Source organism: Aquarana catesbeiana, linkage group LG05, assembly GCF_042186555.1.
Source record: "Aquarana catesbeiana isolate 2022-GZ linkage group LG05, ASM4218655v1, whole genome shotgun sequence".
Taxonomy (NCBI): domain Eukaryota; kingdom Metazoa; phylum Chordata; class Amphibia; order Anura; family Ranidae; genus Aquarana; species Aquarana catesbeiana.
Window position 1 is genome coordinate 550,372,398 of NC_133328.1, and position 21,118 is coordinate 550,393,515.

At 42.4% G+C, this 21,118-nt stretch overlaps 1 protein-coding gene across 2 annotated transcripts in view; it reads right to left on the reverse strand.

Annotated features, from left to right (window-relative positions):
• The window catches only part of TPD52 (tumor protein D52), a 343,871-nt gene that overhangs the window by 257,544 nt on the left and 65,209 nt on the right, over positions 1-21,118 (reverse strand). The window contains exon 1 of one of the 2 annotated variants that reach the window (XM_073631854.1): positions 3,062-3,104. The exons of the other annotated variant lie outside the window; for it this stretch is intronic. Within the exon in view, the coding sequence (XP_073487955.1) occupies positions 3,062-3,083 (22 nt within the window). The 5' untranslated portion in view covers positions 3,084-3,104. Of the gene's footprint in view, positions 1-3,061; positions 3,105-21,118 lie in introns of those variants that run through there. 2 annotated transcript variants of the gene reach the window in all.

Below are 21,118 nucleotides of genomic sequence, written 5' to 3' on the forward strand. Positions count from 1 at the left end.
CATTTGTGTTTGGAACTGTTAAAGACTGTTACCATAGGAGATAGCATTCCTGCATGTGCAGATGTGGCACCTTGCTGGGGCCTTTCCCTGCACGGCTGTCCTCCTATTGAAGTCTCGGAGTCTGCCAATTGAATCTACAACTACTTAAGGGTGTCCTGGTCCTAACCCTCTTTCTCCCAAAAATATAAAAAGGACTGTTAAAAGAAATAAACCCTCTTTTACATCCAAGAAGTGTCTGGCGCCCAATAACTGTCCACCTTGCACCCACTATGCTTCACAACCCACTACATACAGAAGGATATCAGTTATCTTTGGCCTGGAAAGTTCTCATTAGAAGGACAAGGCCAGAGACCTTGCTACAATTATTATTATAATATTATTAATATTATTATTAATAGTAATACAGGATTTATATACCGCCAACAGCTTATGCAGTGCTTTACAAAATAAAAGAGAGACAATAGTTACAATACAATAAAATACAAGAGGATTAAGAGAGCCCTGCTTAGAAGAGCTTACAATCTAATATGGTGGGGCAGGTGGTCCAAAACGTTGAAACTGTGAGGAATGAGCTGATGGAAGTGGTAAAGGATTAGTTGGAGGTGTGATAGGCTCCCCTGAAGAGATGAGTTTTCAGGCCTTGCCTGAAAGCAGATAGAGTAGGAGATAGCCAGGCAGGTTGAGGTAGAGTTCTAGAGGATGGGAGAGGCTCTAGAGAAATCCTGGAGACTAGCATGGGAGGAGCGGAGAAGACAGTTTCGGAGATATTTGTTGACAAGATTGGTGATGTAGCTCGAGGCAAAGTTGTGAATGGCTTTGTATGTTGTGGTTAGTATTTTGAATTTAATTTGGGTGATCGGGAGCCAGTGTAAAGATTGGCGGAGAGAGGTGGCACACACTGAGCGGTTGGTAAGGTGGAGAAGTCCGGCAGCAGCATTCATGACAGACTGAAGAGGGGATAGCTTATGGAGAGGTAGGCCAATGAGATTGGAGTTGCAACACACATCTTCAGTTCAGTTCAGTTTACATCCATTTTTGCAAATTTTTTTAGTTGTTGCAAAAACCAATCAGAGGTGACAATTGTATAAACAAAAAAACGTTTCTTGCCTAAAAATGAACATAAATGGAAGGGACAGTATAGTGTATGGCCACTTTTATACACCTAAAATGAAGCAGAAGCAAACACACATTTTACCACGTGAAAAATAGAGCGCCAAATGCAGCAAAACAAGCAGCAAAAATGTGCAAACCGCAACACACCAAAATGTCCCATGAGCAACTTTGCCAAAAGTAGGGAAGGCCATTGAAATCAATGAGCTGCCCTAGGCATCTCCTGGCAAAAATGAGCCAAAACAAATGCGCTCCCACTATACTAGATATGATTGGGGTCTGAAAGGAATTTGGTGTGTTTACAGTGAGGCTCCATTTACATCTACATGTTCCTGAACGCACAGCAAAATGCACAGAAAACACGTGCTTTGCCACGCATTTTGGAAACACGCTTCACACTTGCATTGCCATTAAATGTTAATAACACCCCAAGCGCAGGTACAGGAGCATGTCTACTGTAGGACAAATGCGCTGCAAGCGCACCAAAAAGCGCAGTAAAAATGGGCCATGCTCAGCTCTAAAAAAGTTCTGGAGCTTCTTTGGGGCATTTATCAAGCATAGGGCAGGCCATTTAAGTGAAAAACACGCGTTCCGCTCTAAAAAAAATTCCTGGCGCATCTTTTGGGTGTTTGCTATGTGTAGGGCAGCCCGTTCTGCTGAAAAAAGTGCCAAGCTCTGCTCTAAAAAAAAAGTTCTGGAGTTTCTTTGGGGCATTTGTCGAGCAGAGGGCGATGAGCGGAAATTCTTCAAAACCTCCAAAAAACCATGCGTTAAGGGAAAGAGAGTTCCCACTACATGAAGATGTGCGTGGAGCCTGACAACTGAATGTCTCCGTCTACTTCCTACTATGTACTTGTATAAAGTTGAACATGCACTATGCAATCTGATTGTCCAATCTCTGTAGACTTACCAAAACTAGAGAATATGAGGACCCACCTGAACAATCTTTTTCAATCTGAATCAAATCAGACAGACCCTTGCACTACATAGTTGATAGTAGATCTAAAGGAGATTGTATAATCAGATTGTAATGTATATGGTCACCTTAAGGGAAGAAGTAGGATAGTAGGTGGAAATAAAATAAGAGGTGGTGTAGTAATGAGGAAGATGTGGTCCAGAGTGGTAATACACGCCTTATTCTGTGATGCAGTAAGGCAGTGCATGATGGGATATGATCTACAGAAAGTGAAGGAAGGAGAAAGCATTTTTTTAAATTTCAAACAAAGGTGAAAATTGAAAGCTTCCATGGATGAGATAAGTGAGAGATAAGCCAGAGAGATGGCTTAGGCAGAAAAGACACGAGAAAAAGGCTTCTATTTAATATGAAAAGTGAAATTCTTCCCGAAAAAGTGAACTTAGCCTTTAAGTGTTACTAAACCCACAACAGTAAAATCAACATGTATATGCAGTAAAGCATGCTTATTATACTCATTGTGGAACCTAAGGGGTTAATCGCCTGCATTGTGTAAAAAGGCTGTTTGATCCTGTTTTCGCTTTTCCTCCTCTTCTTCCAGTCCCCAATCCATTTTCTGATAGTACAGAGGCTGGGGGACAAGCTGCACATGCTCAGTTTGGTGTGTATTGCTAGAGTCTTTTTTTTTCTGGGAGAGTGCATGTGATCAGCATAGGGCCAATCAGCACTGTCCAGAAAGAGGGTCAGGGGTCCTGCAGCCTGATAGAACAGTCAGAGCAGAATGAAAACTCTTACAAGCTTTAAACAGACACTAATAGAAGTCACAAGACTGCTATAATACTGCTGATGAGAAAAGGAAATCAGCAGTTTATATTTACTAAAACTATTGCATATCCATGTTCTGTGTATTGTGGGAGACTAAATATAGTGAATGCAGGCTCCTGGGTTTAGTAACACTTAAGAATACATACTTAATTAGAATTTTTTTTAAACCAGAGTTTAGCATCACTTTAGTGTTAATCAAATCCTCCACCATACCTGTCACTTCCACAACACACATTGCTCGTCACCTCATGCCTTCCCATCTGTTCTGCTGCGTGTTCTGTGCTAAATATGGAATCTTCATTGTGGAGACCCCGATTATGTAAGATTTCTGAAATGTCTTCCATAAAACATTAATACATTCCATAACTGCACGAACACTGCACGGATCGCTCTTGATTCAGCATCTTTAGCAATCCTCCAGAAAATACAAAATAACGCAGGCCGAGGTACGAGGTGGGAGGAGAGCAGTTATGTAATGCGGTCACTAGATATCTTCCCAGACATAGTACAGATTTAAATTCCATTTAGGGGAAAATCGCGTGGCTGGGTAGAGAAATGTTAAAAAAAAATCAACAAAATGTTTTACCGTGTTCCTTCTTACAAACAATGAAATCCATAAACAGAAGATAAAAATGTATACACAGACCAAAAAAAAAAACAGCTTCCAGCACAACTAAACTTGTACGTTTGCTGTAAGTGCTGATAGTTCTCAGTGTGGGGGCTTGTTTACAACAGTGGCCATATAATACCGCGGCCACTGGTGTGTGCTCCTAACGCACCCATGACCAGGACTAGAGCTGCACGATTCTGTCCAAAAGGAGAATCACGATTTTTTTTGCGTAGAATAAAAAGATCTTGATTCTCTCACGATTCTCGCAATGTAAAATCTTTCACAATATACCAAAAAAAAAAAAAAAAAATGGGCTAACTTTACTGGTTAGATTTTTTTTTTAATTCATTAAAGTAATTTTTTCCAAAAAAATTGCATTTGAAAGACCGCTGCGCAAATACAGTGTGACATAAAATATTGCAACAACCACCATTTTATTCTCTAGGGTGTCTACTAAAAAAATATATATGTTTGGGGGTTCTAAGTAATTTTCTAGCAAAAAAAAAAAAAAAAGATTTTAACTTGAAACAAATGTCAGAAAAAGGTTTAGTGTTTAAATGGTTAAACTTTTTTCACTTACACAGGAAGTCTATTCCATTGACAAATTGTTACAATGTTTATACTTAAGTTCAACTGATAAAGAATGTTTTGTTTCTTGGCAGACTGCCCAGTTTTTCTCTTCCTTTCTTTTGAGGGCTGTGGCTTCAGAAGAGCAGAGAGAATACTTTGCATAGAAAGAATTGTGAAACACTTTAGTCAAGATTGTGATAACGATTCTTGACGATCACAACAACGATTCTTGATTAATTGTGCAGCTCTGACCAGGACGCATGAATTCTGTGTTCAGGGTATACGTCCCAGAAAGCGTAGGGAGCCACACGACACAGCGGCCAGCCCTAGACTTTGATAGGGTGATGTACCATTCTTAGGGTGGTCACCTTTTGTTCAAGTCAAACCCGAACACTTTAGCGGCGCACAGCAATTTTTAAAAAAATTTTTTACAGCATATACTATGCAGTACATATATTTTGTGATTAAATAACATTTATAATCATATGAAGTTAATCACAAGTGTCCCCTCTTACATCAGAGTCCACAGAGTTCCCCTTTTAAGCCTGAGTCCACAGAGTTCCCCTTTTACATCTGAACTTGCAGAGTTTCCTTACACTGTAAGGGGGGACTCTGCAGACCCTGATGTAAGGGGGAACTCCGGGGACTCTGACCTAAGGGATGCTGTGGGAACCCTGATTTAAGGGGGAACACTGAGAACACATTACACCCTTGGCTTAGACAACTACAGACAGCAACCCTGCTGGGAAGCCAGAGTCTGGTCTGAATAATGTGTCCGGGTTTCAGGTGGTCTGAAAACCGGACACATGATTCAAAACCCGAACTGTCCGGGTGAATCCCAGATAGGTGGCAACCCTAACCGTACTTGTGTCTCCTTAGAACATGAAAATACCGGGGATAAATACCTAGTGTGCATGGGGCACATCAATAGTTATTTTTCAATACTTGCAGCGTATTTAAAGTGTAACTAAAAGGCAAAAAACTTTTTCCTGAGGACATCATAGCAGCATACTAGTGATAGGCTCCGCCTCTCTTCTACTCCAGTGAATAGCATCAATTAAAGGCCTAGTTAGGCCCCACCCCGTTCTTCTTTTTTTTCCCCTCATACCTCCACGCACCAATGAAGCGTAAGCAGTGCGAATTCCCAGCGCTCGGGCAATGGGCGCTCAATGGGGTCCTGCAGTGCTTCCTCTTTAGGAACAAAATCTGCCAGTAAGTGTGTGTCTGTGGGCTGAGGCTTGGAGGGGCAGCTAGTTCATTCATTTCACTCCTTTGGTCCCTTGTATCTCACAGGGCTGCCTATCCCTTTTTGTTTTTCTTTTGTCTCCCTATATATTTCCCCTTTTTTACCTTGCTCTTTTCCTTTTCTCTGCCTTGTTTGGCCCCATTTTTTGATTAAGTTTGCCCTTTTGCTTGTTTTATTTATTTTTTATTTTAGGTACTTATATAGCGCCGTCAATTTACGCAGAGCTTTACATAGGGACAATTTAGACAGGATCCAATTAACCTACCAGCATGTCTTTGGATCCTGTGCTAGACTGTTTTCTCTGTGCTGGTGGCGCTCTTGATGACATCGGGCAGCACCGGTCTGCACATGCACACTGGCTGGAGGGAGTACCGACCGCCATTTTTCTTGTGGGAAAAGCCACTCTCTTGTTAATAATGAGGGTCAAAGTCACAGGGTAGATCTATAGATCTCCAGGGATAATTGGAGGGGCTCAAACGGCCCTGGAGGTTTGGTCAGGTAGAGCCTCCTTTGCCTGGCTCTGGATCGTTATTCCCTCTGCTTCCTGGGACAGGTGAGCTTTCCTTCAATGCCCCCCGCTGTTTGTTTCAGGTATGGCACAAAAAACAAAACAAAAAAAAAAAACCCTGTGTTTGTATATATATGTGTGTATACACATATTCTTATGTGTATGTATGGACACTAATTAATTTATTTCCCTTAGACTTTTGTTTAAAAGAAATGCTATTTTCCTTTTCAGCTATCCTTGTTTTTTTCAGCTGGCCATCCAATTTGTCCTCAAACCATGAGTCAGTCACCATTTATACAAAAGACCCTCAAATCCAAAGGTGGGGGACCATCATATGGTACGTTGCTTTGAATTATTTACAGCTCCGCATGCGCATGCTCATGCCCTCTAAGTTCAAGAGCCACGGAAGGCGGACATTCTTTGGGGGAACGTAGCCCTAGAGGCCGCTCCCATTCAAGGGGAAAGTTCCAAGGATGATGTCTTATCGCTTCTTCCTAGAGCAGGGATATTCAATTAGCGGACCTCCAGCTGTTGCAAAATTACAAGTCCCATCATGCCTCTGCCTCTGGGTGTTATGCTTGTGGCTGTCAGCGTTTTGCTATGCCTCATGGGACTTGTAGTTTTGGAACAGCTGGAGGTCCGCTAATTGCATATCCCTGTCCTAGAGCAACGCTACCATCCCAGCAAAAGTCCTGCAGCGCCTGTGGCGCAATACCTATGCCCAATAGGCTGGTGAGTAAAGACTGCCTGGAGGAGTTTGCAGTTGATAGGTAACAATCAAATATTATTGTTATTGAAGAGGGTGGCGTGAGATTTTATACTGTGCTTATTTCAATCATCTCAGCCAGGCAGACCCCTCCCAGTTGCTTGTCACTAGAAGAGCATCCTGGCACCTCAGCAGGTGGCGTTAACCCACTTCCGCTACTCTGGCGAGTGGACAGCCTGCGGACAGTGGTAGCTCCTTTTCATCAGAGGAAGGCTCGGAACTGCTTGGCTTCAGTTTTCCCTCCACTGAACTATGTATCCAGACAGTCAAGCAGGCCAATTGTATGGGTAAAGTCACATTCACCCTTTCTTCAGAACGGTAAAGTCCGCAGAGAAAATCTCCTTTATTTGTCTATACAGGTTTTATCCTCAGAGTTGGATAGCATCCCTTTAAACCCTGCCTACAGTGGATATGATGTTTGAATTTTTGAGCTGCGTTTGTTTTCTCAGGCAAGTTCGGTGTAAGATACCTTATAACAGGAAATCTCTGTGTTGGTAGGAAACTTAACACAGCCATACCAGGAGTGACAGGAAATCCGCCCTGCTCCTGCAAGATGGGAAGAAAAAGGGATAGGGAATGTTCCTCCTCTCAGCAGGTTCCATTTATCTAGGCCAGGGGTGTCCAAACTTTTTTCAAAGAGGGCCAGATTTGATGAAGTGAACATGCGTGAGGGCCAACCATTTTGCCTTTGTGGCTGTGTGTGGTGAAGAGATGAGCTTGTTATTAGGATATACCATATTTATCGGCTTATAACACGCACCTTCACTTTAAAAAGGAAGTTTTAGGAAAAAATCTTACATTTTAAATAAAGAACTGTGAAGCAAAATAAGGGTCAGTGCCCATCTGCAGCTTCACAAGTTCCATAAATGCAGCCCCACCATTGCCATGAATGCAGCCCCACCATTCCATGGATCTGCAATCTAGCCTATATATTTTCTACAAAAAAAAATTCTCAAAATGAGATTCCTCTTAAGGCTGTCGAGAGTGAACATGGTAGTCATATCTATTCCTCCATTTTGACAATGAGGGCCTTGAGTTTTCGTGGCCATTCATCTCATGAGACAGAAGCCAATTCCTCTTTGCACATATGCAGACCGTGGCTGCAACAGGAAGACTGATAGGAGAAGCTTGAGAACCTAGCCTGCTCCAGGATGATCTCTACCTTGTGGATTGTGAGAAGGTGCTTTACTAACAACAACATCTATGCCAAAATCTAGAACAAATTTGTGTTATTTTTCAGCAGGGCAAGATATTGACACTACTGCACCTCCGGTGACAGCTGTTCTGGACTTCTTGTAGACCAGATTAGACATGAGCCCCAGCTTATATTCCTCGAGATTGCAAGTGTCGACTAGGTTGGCAATAACAAGGCTTAAAATGCTGGAAATCCTTTTGTTTGCACACATTTTGAAGACAGGAGGTTTCGACCACCAGGAAGGAGGATCTTTCCCAGTGGAATCTATTGGTGTTGCTGGATTTCAAATCAGTTCTAACATTTGCTCCAACAGAACAGCGTTCAGTTTGTGACATTATCTACTGGGCAGTATTTATCGCAAGATCTTCAAGCAGAAGGATGTCTGAGATTCAAGCTCCGAGAGATTCAGAAAAAGATATTATTTTCTTTCCAGAAGGAGTAGACTTGTGTCCGATAGGTCATCTTCTATCAAGGGTAGCGACAGCCCTCCATCTAACAGTCATCTGGGTATTGCCAAACTTCCCAGTGGATCATGCAGGAGGTCACACAAATTGGACGTGTACAGAACTCGAAGTCCCTATCCACAATCGCCCTTTTCAGATCATGTAATAAGCCTTTAATCTTTCCAGCTGGAATTCGTCAGGGAAAAGAGGTTACCTCCTGGATTTAGTAGGTTTGGTCGTGCATATAGGGTGAGGGGTCGTGAACCTCCTTCAGCAGCGGATACATACTCTCCCAGAGCGGTTTCGGTCTCATGGACTGCCCATTCAAAGGCGTCCATGGAACCTATCTGCAGGGAATTATCATGGTCACCCCAGGATACCTTTTCAAGCGGTACAGAGGAGATCTGGGGGTCTTGCCATTAGTGGACTGCGGAGGAAGGACTGTTCGTCTTCTGTCCCATTCTAAATAAAAATTGATTCGACAAGTAGAACCCACCCTGTCAGCTAGTTATTTATCACTAGTATGCTGCCATGGTGGCGTCAGGAAAATGTAAAATTGTATCAAATACTTACCGTAATTTTCCTTTCCTGACGCCAAACCATGGCAGCATACGGACCCACCCTTGTACATTTCAGTATGTAGCTAATTACAAAGAATGGGGTGCGGCCTAACTAGGCCTTTAATTTATGCTATTCACTGGTCCTGAGGGAGTGGAAGAGAGGCAGCGCCTATCACTAGTATGCTGCCATGGTTTGGCGTCAGGAAAGGGAAATTACAATAAGTATTTGATACAATTTTTCGTTCCCCCCCCCCCCCCCCATTTTGGATAAAAACCCCTTTCAAATATTTTCTGCCATCTTTGTCCCATTGGGGAGATTAACCTTCACTTCCTCTCCTACAGCCAAAACAGGAAGTGAGGGGAAATCCCTCCAAAGTGAGGGAATCCTGGGTTTCACCAGAACTAGTGTCCCCATTGGAAGATCTCATCTCTATTAGGTTCCATGCACACTGGCTTAAAAATCGCTGCTACTACAGGAGTTTTGTATTCTGCCTGTAGAAACAGCACAATGTTATTCTATGTGTCTATACACATGAGGACATTTAGGAGGCTTGAAAAAAAAAACCTGGTTTGCGTCTCTGATTGGAGCTGTCTGAAAGAAAAAACACAAAACTCTCCTAAACTCGTCTAAACTTTGTACAAAGAATTCTCTATATGAACGTTTTTTTTCTGCCAAAGGAACTGGCATTTTTTTAAAGTCCAGTGTGCATAGAGCCTTAGATCCCTTTCACACTGGAGGCGTTTTTCAGGTGCTTTTGGACTAAAAATAGCACCTGTAAAGTGCCCAAAAAAGCCTCCCCTGCAGCCCCAGTGTGAGAGCCCGAGTGCTTTCGCACTGGGGCGGTGCACTTGCAGGACGTTCGAAAAAGTCCTGCAAGCAGCATCTTTGGGGGCGGTGGAGGAGCGGTGTATACACTGCTCCTGCCCATTGAAACGAATGGGCAGCGCTGCGGAAGCGCCTGCAAAGCGCTTCGGCAGCGGCGCTTTTCGGGTGCTATTAACCCTTTATTCGGCCACTAGCGGGGGTTAAAAGCGCCTCGCTAGCGGGCGAAAAGCGTAGCTAAAATGACGGTAAAGCGCCGTTAACACGGCCCACTGTCAGTGTGAAAGGGGTCTTAGTGTTCTGATGTCAAATCAAAATGTTTATAGTAAAATACAGTAAAAAGGATAAATAGAGAAGGTTAACCACTTGCAGACCAACCACAGCCTTTCTACTGTGGCAGGGCAGCCCCGCTGCGTTGGATCACGTATATGTACAGGATCTCCAGCATTGCTGGGTAGGGGGTGCGCGCCTGCTGCCCCTTCTGTGCTGTCATTTGCTACAAAACAAGTCAGTTAACAGGTCCTGGCCAATGATTTATGGCCAGGACCTGCTGATCGGATTAGAGAATTACACTACAAAGCCCTGTGTTTACTAACAACACAGGGCTCTGTACGTGGAGCAGCAATGTGGCCCTAGTCATTCTACCTGCAAAACAGCTGCGTCCATTAGTAAGAGCAGCACACATTACACATAGTTAGGCACACAGTTAACCCTTTGATCACCCCTGATGTTAACCCCTTTCCAGCCAGCGTCAATAGTACAGTGACAGTGTATAGCATGGGTGCTCAAACTGCGGCCCTCCAGCTGTTGCAAAACTACAAGTCCCTTCATGCCTCTGCCTTTGGGAGTCATGCTTGTAACTGTCAGCCTTTCAATGCATCATGGGACTTTTTTGACTTTGACCGGTGATGTGTGTGTATATATATTATATATTATTATTTTTTTTTTTTTTTTAACAAAGACATGTAGCAGAATACATTTTGCCCTAATTTTATTTACTTTTTTTTTTTTTTTACAAGTAATAAATATTGTTTTTTTTTTCAAAAATTATCATATTTTTCGTTTACATAATAAAAAAATAAAAACCCAGTGGTGATCAAATACCACCAAAAGAAAGCCCTATTTGTATGAAAAAATTGTATAAAATTTCATTGGGGTACAGTGCTGCACAACTGTGCAAATACTTTTCATCAGAATCAATTGTTAAATGCAATTTACAGGACTGTATAAAGGGCGCCCCTGAAAATATAGATACACATAGAGATCCATATGCACAGGGATATAACTAGATATACAGGTATCTGTCTTCAATGCCCATATAAAAATATACAGATGAGTATATCTGGATGATCATATGATCATATATTTAAAAATGTCCTAATAATGTAGCATTGAAAGGTTAAACTTGAAGTATGTCTCTGCTACTTTTTCACATAATGGTTGCCTTATGTAGCAATCATTTCATGCATCTTTTTGACTAGCTATGGGCATTCTATTTGATCCTACAGCTCTCTCCATTTCTGATATAGTACTGTGGGATAGACACTGTTTGGCCCCTCCTTGTACTCCAGCGCATGCACATTTTTGACCAAGGCAAGGTGAATATACCATACATAATAAACCGATGGTGATGTGTAATTACACACATACAGTTGTGCTCAAAAGTTTGCATACCCTGGCAGAAATTGTGAAATTTTGGCATTTATATTGAAAATATGACTAATCATGCCAAAACACTGTCTTTTATTCAAGGATGGCGATCACATGAAGCCATTTATTATCACATAGTTTTTTGGCTCCTTTTAAAATCATAAAAATCACAAAAATCACCCAAATGGCCCTGATCAAACGTTTACATACCCTGGAATGTTTGACCTTGGTACAGACACAGAAGGTGGCACACACAGGTTAAAATGGTGATTAAAGTTTAATTTCCCACGTTTGTGGCTTTTTAAATCACAATTTGTGTCTGTGGATAAATAGTCAATGAGTTTGTTAGCTCTCACATGGATGCACTAAGCAGGCTAGATACTAAACCATGAGGAGCAGAAAAGAACAGTCAAAAGACCTGTGCAACAAGGTAATGAAACTGTACAAAGATGGAAAAGGATATCCAAAGCCTTGAATATGCCAGTTAGTACTGTTCAATCATTTATTAAGAAGTGGAAAATTTGGGGATCTCTTGATACCAAGCCAAGGTCAGGTAGATTAAGAAAGGTTTCAGCCACAACTGCCACAGGAATTGTTTGGGATACAAAGAAAAACCCACAGGTAACCTCAGGAGAAATACAGACTGCTCTGGAAAAAGATGGTGTGGTTGTTTTTAAGGAGCACAATATGATGATACTTGAACAAAAAAGAGCTGCATGGTCAAGTTGCCAGAAAGAAGCCTTTACTTCACAAGTTCCACAAAAAAGCCTAGTTACAATAGCCCAACAACACCTTGACATGCCTCATTGGGCTTTTTTGTGGCATTGGCACAGTAAAGGCTTCCTTCTGGTAGCTCAACCATGCAGCTCATTTTTGTTCAAGTATCTTTGAATTGTGCTCCTTAAACAACCATACCATCTCTTTGGAGAGCAGCCTGTATTTCTCCTGAGTTTACCTGTGGGTTTTTCTTTGTATCCTGGGCAATTCTTCCGCCAGTTGTGGCTGCAATCTTTCTTGGTTTACTTGACCTTGGCTTGGTATCAAAAGAGCCCCGAATTTTCCACTTCTTAATAAGGGATTAAAAAGTACTGACTAGCATATTCAAGGCTTTGGGTATCTTTTATATCCTTTTCCATCTTTATAAAGTTCCATTACTTTGTTACGCAGGTGGCTCAGTATCTAGCCTGCTTAGGGCATCTAAGTGAGGGCTAACAAACTCATTGACTATAAACAGACACTAATTGTGATTTAAAAAGCCACAAATGTGAGAAATTAACATTCAATTGCCATTTTAACCTGTGTGTTCCACCTTCTGTGTCTGTACCAAGGCCAAACATTCCAGGGTATGTAAACTTTTTATCAGGGCCATTTGGGTGATTTCTGTTATTATGATTTAAAAAGGATTAAAAAAACTAACAGAAATATATCTCCATCTATACAGTGAGGCCTGTTTTTCTTCCATTTCCCTTCTTGTGTGTCCTGAAGAAGCGGATCAGCGAAACGCGTTGATGCACAGGGGCTCACTCACTCGATATCATGTAACCTATCTGACAAATTAGGCCCTTGTTGGCCATATCTTGTATATATGTGTATGCATGTTTTAATGGCATGTTTCTCTGTGCTATCTTTTTTTATTTTTGTGTTTATAAATAAAATTTGAATTTGATTTAATCAATGTGGTCCAATTTGCCTCTAAAGTCTGGCCCTTGGGTTTTTCCTTTCTTCTAGTTTCAACAACTATTTACAGATGTGGCAATAGGAGTGGTTTCAACAAGTGCTCAGAGCTGTAAAATTTCCATTGAATAGTGCTTCAATGTGCTCCTTCAAAAGAAAAAAGGGGGCCTCTTACCAAAAGGAATTGATCCTGAATTACAAAGATCGAACTGGCATAAACTCCAACTCCAGGCAGGAAGCTTCCAGTAACAACAAATTCCCAATGGTGTGTTTCCTCAATGGGTTGAAATGGACTGTAAGAACTAGCCCTTTTGTTAATAAAGACTAGATCTCCACATCAGCAAGCATATACATCATATAAACATGAAAAACCTCATAGTGCAATATACCCAAAACATCTTTATTTAAAAAAAGAGAGTCGCACTTACAATTAGGCAATGTTTAAAAGGCATTGATGTTAAAACCCCCAGCTGCCGTATCTCACAGCCTGCTGGCACATGATGAAGTCACACGCACACCCCACTTGACGTGTTTCCCCAAAACTGGCGTCCTCTGGGAAGTATGCAGCACCAAAATCTCTAAACCAGAATATTGTAAATCAATTCCCAGATTCCACTTCTGTCAGAGACACTAAGTTGTTCATTTAGTAGTACCGGCTTGCTTGTTTAGGTCACAAATGCTTCTAAATCTGGCCACGCACTAGTAGAATATCTTTCAAAAATATTTGTTTTAAGGGGGCGTGGCCGAGATGTGAGAGGAAAAAGACGTGTCCAGCCTGAGCTCCCGCCATCCGTGCTATTAATCCGCTGGAATCCTGGCAATTCACGGGCCTTCCTTCTTAGTAAGCACCTTCCTGCTGTCTGGGGGGCTGCTCTGGTCCTCCTCATGACTGGAAAACAAAAATCGGCTAAGAAGGCAGACGTTCCAAGCAGTTGGGCTCCGCCGCTGAACACTCATGCGGCGGACATTTTGCCTGTCACTGTCCTGCCTCTAGCATCTGTAATGGTACAGATGGACTCCTCGATGGCGGCACTCGTGGCATTGGATCCGGAGGGATCCCCTGCAGTACCCAGAGCTGAAGCAGAGCTGCAGGGAGAGCATTCCACCGCCATGATCCTGGCAGCCATTGCGGACAGCAAATCGTCTGTGGAGGGGGAAGATTGACATACTGACGATCGAATGTGGGCTCATACGGCAAGACATGGACAAATTCAGGGGCCGCCTCACTGAAGCCGAACACCGCATCTCAGCGGTGGAAAATACGGCTGCCTCCACTGCACAAACTGGGGTGGAATTAGAGCAACAGGTCAAAATCCTTATGGCCCGTTCAGAGGAAGCCGAGAATCGTCTCTGACGCAACAATGTCCGGGTAGTCGGGCTTCCGGAAGGTGAGGAGGGTGCCAACCCTGTGGCGTTTGCTGAGGCCTTTTTTAAATAGCTCCTGGGCCTGCAACACTTGTCTCCAGTGTATATTGTGGAGCATGCACACAGAGTGTCCACTGGTCGGAGGCCTGCTGGTGCATGGCCACGTGCTTTCCTAGTCCGCCTGCTTAACTTCAGGGACAGGGACTTGATCATAACAGAACGTAGATATTTACCAGCACACCAAGGATCAGCACAAAGTGGCGTCCAAACGGTTTAATGTATTGCATGATCACAACACAAGAAGGTGCAACGTTGTGAAGTCAGGCAGGACCCCTTCGTCAGTGGTTTCTTATGTTAACCCCTTCTTTACATATGTTTGTTGGATCTACTTTAACTATGCTAAACCTTTTAGGCTAATTTCTGAGTCCTTTTAGTGGGATTTATGACATCGCACCTATCTGGGGGTGGGAGGGGCTTTGGTTTTCTTCATTTTGTGATTGGTTGATGGTTATTTAAATTCTCTCCACCGTTATTCCACGTTTATCAAATGCCTGACGAAGGGGTCCTGCGTGACTCCGAAACGTTGCACCTTCTTGTGTTGTGATCATGCAATAAATTAAACCATTTGGACACAACTTTGTGCTGATCCTCGGTGTGCTGGCAAATATCTACGTTGTGACTTGAACCAGTATCCAGGTGGTTGTCGCTACAGCACCCAAACCTTTAAAGCTTATACCAGGAATGTGTGCAATGGGAATATGAAGTATTACTTGATCCTAACAGAGGCCCGTAAACACCCCGAGCTGAAGTATGAGAATGCTGTCATACACCTTTATCCTGATTTCTCTCCAGATCTACAGAGAAAACTGCGCTCCTTCACGAATGTCCGCAGATGCCTGAGGGAGAAGGGCCTGGTGTATAACATGCTGTACCCTAGCCGCCTGAAGGTTATTCACCATGGCTCTGCAAAATTCTTTGATTCCCCTGAGGATGCAGTCGACTGGCTAGACTCCATTGCCTAGCCTTGCGGTCCAGTTGCCTTAGCTGCAAGTTTGGTACCCAAGGGATGGGGGCGCATGCTTACTTACCCTCCTGCTCTGATGGTGCTGGGAGTTGTGGTTCCTGGTACTGCGATTTTATGCCGGAGTCCTGTTCCTCCGCTACAGCTAACTTCCTGAACAAATGAATTGTGCTGAACAATCCATAATAATCCATTCGGTCACTGCGGTAAGAAATTGCTGGCCTATCTGACAGCAGATGCTCGAGCGCACACAGCGATCCCCTGCATCTATTCATCGGATGGTACCCTTGTGAGGGACGGGGAGAGTATAATGCAAGCATTTCTTTCCTATTATTCAGAAATATACTCTGCTGTCCCAACATATGACCACCAGGCTCTGATTGACTTCAGATCTCAAACGCAGTGACTGACTTTATCACACTAAATATTTCCCCTCTGCTTGTCATCCTATCTAAGAAACTCCACACCTGGAAAAACCTCCCCTTGTCCCTCATTGGGAAGATAAACCTGATTAAAATAAAGATTTTACCCCTACTACTGTACACCCTCAGGAACTCTCCAGTGTGGATTCCAAGGTCGATCTTTAAATCAAGAGACAGCATGATCGCCTTCTTTTTGTGGCAGGGGAGCATCCCCAGTCTCAAACTAGCCATACTACAACAGCCATGGGGGGAGGGGGGCCTTGCGGTACCTAACTTTCACAAATACTTCCTAGCTGGCCAATTAAAAGTAGCCCACCACTGGCTGACTGCTCCTCGGGATGATGCCTCAGTGTCTCTGGAGGCTGCTTGTGTGGGTTCATATGAGGCGCTCTCTCACTGTGTATACAGAGGCCTGAGGGCTCTCTACCCACTGACAGCTTCCATGTACTCGGTGATAAGGGCATGGACCATTACTCAGGGACTGCGGCTGTCTAGCTCAAACAGGTTTTCCCCTAGTCTGCCTTTGTGGAGAAATCCCAATTTACCATATTTTTTGGATTACTCGGACCCGATAGTCTGGACTAAGTATGGAATTAAGCTTTTACACCACATAGTATTAAATGGTAATCTAATGACATTTGGTGAATTGAAACTCCAATACGACTTAACTAACTCATTTTTTTTAGGTACATTCAATAGCGGCATGCCTTTTGTTCCCAATTCGGACCTCCAGAACCTCTTGACCTTGAGCTCAGTGACCTAGAACTACTGACACGCAGCGACCCTCTACCTAAACCAGTTATAGCCTATACAAAGACCTCTTTCAATAAATGGCCAAATTGTTAGAACCCTGCAGGCAGGCTTGGGAAGCTGTAGCTCCGGTCTTGGACAGGGATAATTGGGACGACATGTGAGGGACTGAATTTCAATACCTAGTTTCTACTAGAGACAGACTGATCCACTATAAGTTCCTGCATAGAATTTATCTCACCCCAGCTAGACTAGCGAGGGTGTTTGGACAGCAACAATCTCTATGCTGGAGGTGCTCTGCACCCCTAGCAAACTTCATGCACATATTTTGGGATTGTCCTCAGCTTAAACCCTAATGGCAAGCTGTTGCAAGCTGTATCAGGTCGGTCACTTCTATCTCGATCCCCATATCTGTCGAGGTGTGTCTCTTGCATCTGGTGGAACCTTTGGCCACCACCAGGGCAATACGAACTCTTCCTACCCTATTGTTGTACTATACAAAAAAAAGACTCATCCTATTGTGGAAGTGCTCTTCGACACCAATCCTGGAGTCCTGAAAGGCATTGGTCAATAAGGCTGTTCCCTTTTATAAAGCTACCTATCTGAACAGAGGGGCATGGACTAAATTCGACAAGGTCTGGGGGGATTGGTTGGCTTCTACAGACATGGCATCATATTGATTTGAGGAAGGCAATAGCTACTGATCCTGGATATCTAATGCAAGAGGGTGGTGAATGTAAAGGGGGGGGTATTGACTAACATTTGCGGTACTAATCACCAGAGTGGGGAATGGTTCTCTCCTATGTAGATCTTCATTTCTCCGGATGTGGGGGGAGGTAGGGGGACCGCAGTGCTGGCATTATCTGTAAGAGCTGCGCAGGGCGTCTTAAAACTACATTAATGTGTCAATATATGTCTACCTCCGGCCAGAGGTTCAAGCAATGCATGCAAATGTCTAGGCAAAACTCTGTTGCTCTGGGGAGGGGGTTATAGTTTTTGTTTTGTCCTCCTTTTGCTTTTTTGTTTAACGCACACCGACAATTGTATTGTAGCTGGTGGTTGATTTGCACAATCTGTGGACTGTGTTGTCTGTACGTTATAAAACTGAATAAACAGAAATTTACAAAAAATAAAATTATTTGTTTTAAGAATGCTTGTTCGATTGTCGAGTAGTGGGGTTAAATCGTTGTTCATTTTCGAACACAATGAGGAGAAAATTCGAAGGGGCAGGATTGAAAAGAGCTTGTGGTTTTTGTTTAGCAAAGTCTATTCATTCCAAAAATCAAATGGTAAAAGCAAAGAAAATTCTAAAGTACTTTGAGCAACATTCATCAAGTCATCAAATGTACTGAGAATCTTCATACAAATGCTAGTTCAAATGTTTATATGAATGTTTCTTCGAAAAGCTATTATTGTATGGCCAGCTTAAAGGAGTTGAAAAGGCAGAAGGTTTTTTATCTTATTGCATTCTATGCATTAAGATAAAAAATTTTCTTTTTTTAAAACAAGCCTCTACAATCACTTTAAACTAAAGACTGCCATACACGGCTCAATATTGGGACGACTCATCACAGCACAACAGTAGACTGAATGACTTTTTTATCAAAGGAGCCAAGTGGAAAATTGCTAACTGAATAACGGCTGCATACAATCAGTTGGAACTGGCTGTCAGAATACAATAGCCAGCAGGGAAGATTCAGTTAGATTTCTTTCATTCTGCCTGCAGGGTAAAAGAAAACCATATAGAAGTGTATGGCCAGCCTAACAACGTCTGCTAAAAGTAAAGAGGTTATTCGGTGGCATGGAATTTTCATCCACAGATCAGTAGAAAGTGGATTTAACCAACAAGAGCAATTTCTTTCCCCATAATGCTCCTGACAGGTTTCTTTGAATGGCACAGGACAGCCACCCTAGTGGAGGAAGGGGCAGATGTAGCAGCTAAAGGAGGTCACACCTACCCCATGGGAGTTATTGAAGGACAATCTAATCTGATCACTCATTGGGCTCCTAAGAGACCAAAAGCTCTCATAAATGATGCCATGTAATCACAAAGGAGACATCTGCCCAAAAAATTCATGTGTATGGCAACGATCGAGGCCCCTGTCAGTGTTTTTTTTTTGTTTTTTTTTGCTGTCTGTGTCCTGTCGGGGAGATTTCCCTTCATTTTTTTATCCCAGAGACCTGGTGGAACGTAAGAGAAGAGAGTTGTCACCACACACAGGTTTCCCTATTAGATTTTTCCTTTCCTCCTGTGACAACCCAAACATTTTGGACTTCCCATCACTTTTTGTACCAGGGACAATGGTAACCAGAATCAACGGAGAGGGTGAATCTCCCCAGTGGGGACACAGATAGAAATTCTAACCGTTTCATAGTCTAATCCAGCCTTTTTCGATCAGGGTGCCTTGAGGTTTCTTCAGGTGTATTATGGCAAAATGTCTAAAATTTGCCCCAAAATTGTATACAAGCTGACGGGTGAATGAAACCTGCCTTTTAGTTACACAAAGCCACAGGTTTTTATTGTACACCATTACAACCTTCTAGCTGCCAACCTTCTAACGACCAATAACATCAGTTGATAAGGAGGATGTCAGTCGCCTGCATATCATCCTTGTTTGACCCTCCCTTGCCTCTCTCCATCACCTTTGGGGTCTCATTAGCTAAGTGATGGAGAAAAACTGAGGGAGAAGAGAAACACTGAAATACTAGTCAGTACTAGTTTGCAAAAGTGAATTTGCTTTGGAAGAATAAATCACCTCTAACGTTGGGTGACCTACATGTATCGATGCTGCTGCATTATGTAAAAGTATCAGAATAGGTTTTACATTTTAGAATGGGGCGCCTCAGGACTGTCCATAATTTTGGAGGGTTCCTTGAGATTGTCCATAATTTTAAAGGGTGCCTTGACTGAAAAAAAGGTTGAAAAACGCTGCTCTAATCCAGCCTTTCCTAACCTTTTTAACACAGAGGTACGCTTAAAACTGTAAACTCTAGCTGATGCCTTTTAACAAACCCACTAGGGCTGCAACTAACGATTATTGTCATAATCGATTAGTTGGCCGATTATTGTTTCGATTAATCGGTTAATAACCTTTAAAAAAAGTGTGGTGTATAATTTAGTTAATATGTAAAGTTTTAAAAAAAGGCAATTTATTCTTAAATATCTCTATGCAGTGGTAAATATAAATAACCAACTATACGGTTAGGGAGCAAAATATCTAATCCACTCTGAGAATAACAGACAGAAGAGTTATTACTGTATATACTATTAGAGGAGATATACTGTATATACTATTAGAGGAGATATACTGTATATACTATTAGAGGAGAGATAGTATATACAGTATATCTCTCCTCTAATAGTATATACAGTATATCTCCTCTAATAGTATATACAGTATATTAGAGGAGATATACTGTATATACTATTAGAGGGGATATACTGTATATACTATTAGAGGAGAGATATACTGTATATACTATTAGAGGGGAGATACTGTATATACTATTAGAGGAGAGATACTGTATATACTATTAGAGGAGAGATATACTGTATATACTATTAGAGGGGATATACTGTATATACTATTAGAGGAGAGATATACTGTATATACTATTAAAGGGTGAATCTGGTAAACATCATCGGACTCAGAGATCTATTTTTTATTTAAAAAAACAAACAATGTCTTCCCCGACAAATGACAAAAAATGTAATTTTAAGAACGTTCATTCGATTTTCTAATCATTAGTGGGGTCAAATCGTATTGTCAAAGAATCTGCGGGAAAAGGTAGTTGAACTGTATAAAACAGGAAAGGGATATAAAAAGATATCCAAGGAATTGAGAATGCCAATCAGCAGTGTTCAAACTCTAATCAAGAAGTGGAAAATGAGGGGTTCTGTTGAAACCAAACCACAGTCAGGTAGACCAATTACATTTATTTAATTTATTTACAGTAGAGATTATTTGCTCTTTTTGTACTATAAAGGGCTCATTTTAGGTTTTTTTTAACCCCATTATGTTACTGGCCGATTAATCGATTATGAAAATAGTAATCGATTAATTTCATAATTGATTAGTTGTTTCAGCCCTAAAACCCACATCCACCTGTCCCAGATGCAGCAATGTGCTCACCCGAGCCATCCCTTCTCTAAGTCTTTTCTCCCTGGTGCCGGCATCTCAACTGTGGGCACCTGACTGTGACAGCTTTCAGCTTCACAGCCGGTTGCCCACTGTGCATGCATGAGTCACACTGCGCATCGTGAATGGTCTTCTGGGACCTATGACGTGTTCTAGATGACTGCGGGGAGTGAGGGAGATAGTAGAACTTTCACTCGGATCATCTAGGCTCAGATATGATGTGGCTACATGAAGCTGATTTTATTAGTTGGGCCTAGGCGATCTGAGCGGAAGTGGGAGCGGGCACCCCTACCTGTCAAAACCGGGTACCTACTCCCCCCACCAAAAAAAGTGCTATTTGGAGAAGAGGAGGGGGGAGGAGGCCTTAAAGCAAAACTTCTCCTGTGGGTAGGACTACAGGGTATAGACTGGACAGGCTGGAATCCAATACAGGAGAGGGGGTCGTACATTGTAAAACTTTGCCAGTAGAAGGATTTTGTACAATGTGAACAGAAAGAAAGTTTAGAGCTAAAAAAAAAAATCAAGAAG